Raw genomic sequence first — 2,144 nt, 5'->3', positions numbered from 1 at the left:
TGGCAGCAGCTGCCTAGAGCTCAGGCTGGTGCTAGTGTGCCGAGCAAAACGGCCTTGTGTTGCTGACCCCTGATCTAGGCTTTACGCCCATTTTATGGAACTGAGAGACTCCTCCCTAGCTTGCTTCTGTGGCCATATGGCTGAAGGCAAGCAATTTGGGGGCATCTGAACCCTAAGCCTCCAGGCTTGGGCCTGCAGGTAAGATGCCTGCCAAGCGATTTGGAAACATCTGAAGCCCCGGGGGGTGTGGAGGATGTTTGCTGGTAGTAGGGCCACATATGACTCTTGAATGACTCATAGATTTGGAATTTGATTTTGGCCGATTTGGCTTGGAACACAAAAAAATTCCTTTAAAAAAAAAAAAGTGTGTTAATGAAGTCTGGGCTAAAACTTGCAGCAGTTTCAAAAAAGATAACATGCATCAATTCTGGATTAACTAAAATTACAGGTATTATATGCAAATTACTACAGCTATGTTTATTTTAAAGTCAGTGTTTTCAAACTTGTTCCTCATTCCCATGCACTCAGGGAGAGCAGAGTCTGAACATAAGGGGCTGCAACGGGAAGAAGTTGGATGGAGGTAGAGGGCAAGGGGGTACCTGACCCCCCAGATTTATTTTCCTTGCTGTAGCAGTAGGAGGGGGACAAACTCAAAGAAAACCTCCCATAATTAGTTTCAATTAGATTCTATACCTGGAAAATTATAACAAGTGTATACATTTTCCATATACAAAATTTAATTATTGGGGGAGACTCTAATTATAATCAGGATCATCTTATATTCGAGTAAGTACAGAATATAAATACATAATGTATGTGTGCGTGCATATACAAAGAACTTTCAATATTCTTTGGACAAATGGCTGCCTAAGGGAACCAGACTCAAAATGAGAGGTTCCATTCAGTCCTAGCTTCCTAAGAATGAGGAAATGTCAAAATGAAAGCTGAATGTGTTCTCTGTGCATATATATAACAACTGGTTCTAATTCTATAATGATAGGTCATTTCTGCAGTGTAGCCTAATTCACATTATTTTCTTTGCATGCATTAGTCTGGATGACGAGGGCTTTGCTGAGAAGGAAAAAGGAATATCCTGACTCACCCTAACCAAATTAACAAGGATATGGAAATCCCGCACTGCCACATTCCAACGCAGCAGCTTCTCTAGTTGTACCTAGGGAAGTAAAACACAGCAATCAGGAGGCATCATTCCCACAGAGGCACTGCATTTCCCTTCATATTGCTGGGTGCTACTGCAGTACCCACCATGCCCATAGCCTAGAACAAGCAGCCCAAATCCTGGCAGAGCCCAAGCCATGCTGCTAGTTAAAAGGGACAAGATCTTAAAACAGGAACAAAAAGTGTTGAAATCTAAACCTCTTAACATGCTCCATATTAAGATTAACCAGTAATGTAACAAAACTACTCCAAAGCAATTCTGGCTTTCTGTCGTGACAGATTTATACTCTCCTTCTATTCACCCTTGAAGCAGCTGCTGACAAATAAGTTTCCTGCTCTTGAGCATAATCCTTGTTCAGAGGTTCAGCTATGTAGTCAATTAGACATAAGCTATAACTTTCCCTCTTGCCACTTGGTAAGATACTCATCCAGTAACCAGGCATCATTAGGAATTAATCACATTTAAGAGGGGTTGGTAACATTTTGGAGCAGGGGGCTGCTTTGATGGAGCTAAGCTTTGAGAACAGATCACTACCAACCCAGCCTGCACCACTGGTGCAGCTGCAGTCACTACTCTCCACTGCAGTGCTGCTGCCATCACTTCTCCCTACTACGCAGCTGCCACACAGCTACAACCCCCAACTGGCAAAACACTGCTGCATCCCACCAGCCCTGACCAGATAAAATGGCTCTGCAGGCTGTATCTCCTGATGTACAGGATGCTTGCCTAATTCTAAAAGTTACTCCATGTTCAGTAATTCCTTCTTAAATCTTCATGAAGGCTGTACAAACCCATCCTAATTAGGGCACAGGCATACAACACAGTTACTATGACAAATGAGTGCCAATAGCTTTCTACCTAGGCTGTAGTTCTATCCTACAATTTACCATCCTGAGTTTTGCACTAGTTTCCTGAAGATCTCAGGTGCATTTGTTTTCCTACCTCACTTGAATCTGATGATTTT

At 42.6% G+C, this 2,144-nt stretch overlaps 1 protein-coding gene across 2 annotated transcripts in view; it reads right to left on the bottom strand.

The window, feature by feature from the left end:
* FANCD2 (FA complementation group D2) overlaps positions 1 to 2,144 on the bottom strand; it is a 194,560-nt gene that overhangs the window by 47,193 nt on the left and 145,223 nt on the right. For both annotated transcript variants that reach the window (XM_014522094.2, XM_014522095.2), the window contains 2 exons: positions 2,123 to 2,144; positions 1,103 to 1,174 (listed from right to left, as the gene is read on the bottom strand). The exon at positions 2,123 to 2,144 is cut by the window's right edge and continues 96 nt beyond it. In XM_014522094.2, the coding sequence (XP_014377580.1) occupies positions 1,103 to 1,174; positions 2,123 to 2,144 (94 nt within the window). The remainder of the gene's footprint in view (positions 1 to 1,102; positions 1,175 to 2,122) is intronic.

The sequence above is a fragment of the Alligator sinensis genome, unplaced genomic scaffold (assembly GCF_000455745.1).
Source record: "Alligator sinensis unplaced genomic scaffold, ASM45574v1 scaffold487_1, whole genome shotgun sequence".
In the NCBI taxonomy this organism is placed as follows: Eukaryota; Metazoa; Chordata; order Crocodylia; family Alligatoridae; genus Alligator; species Alligator sinensis.
The sequence above is the reverse complement of the archived record's forward strand: the minus strand, read 5'-3'. Positions and strand labels throughout refer to the sequence as shown.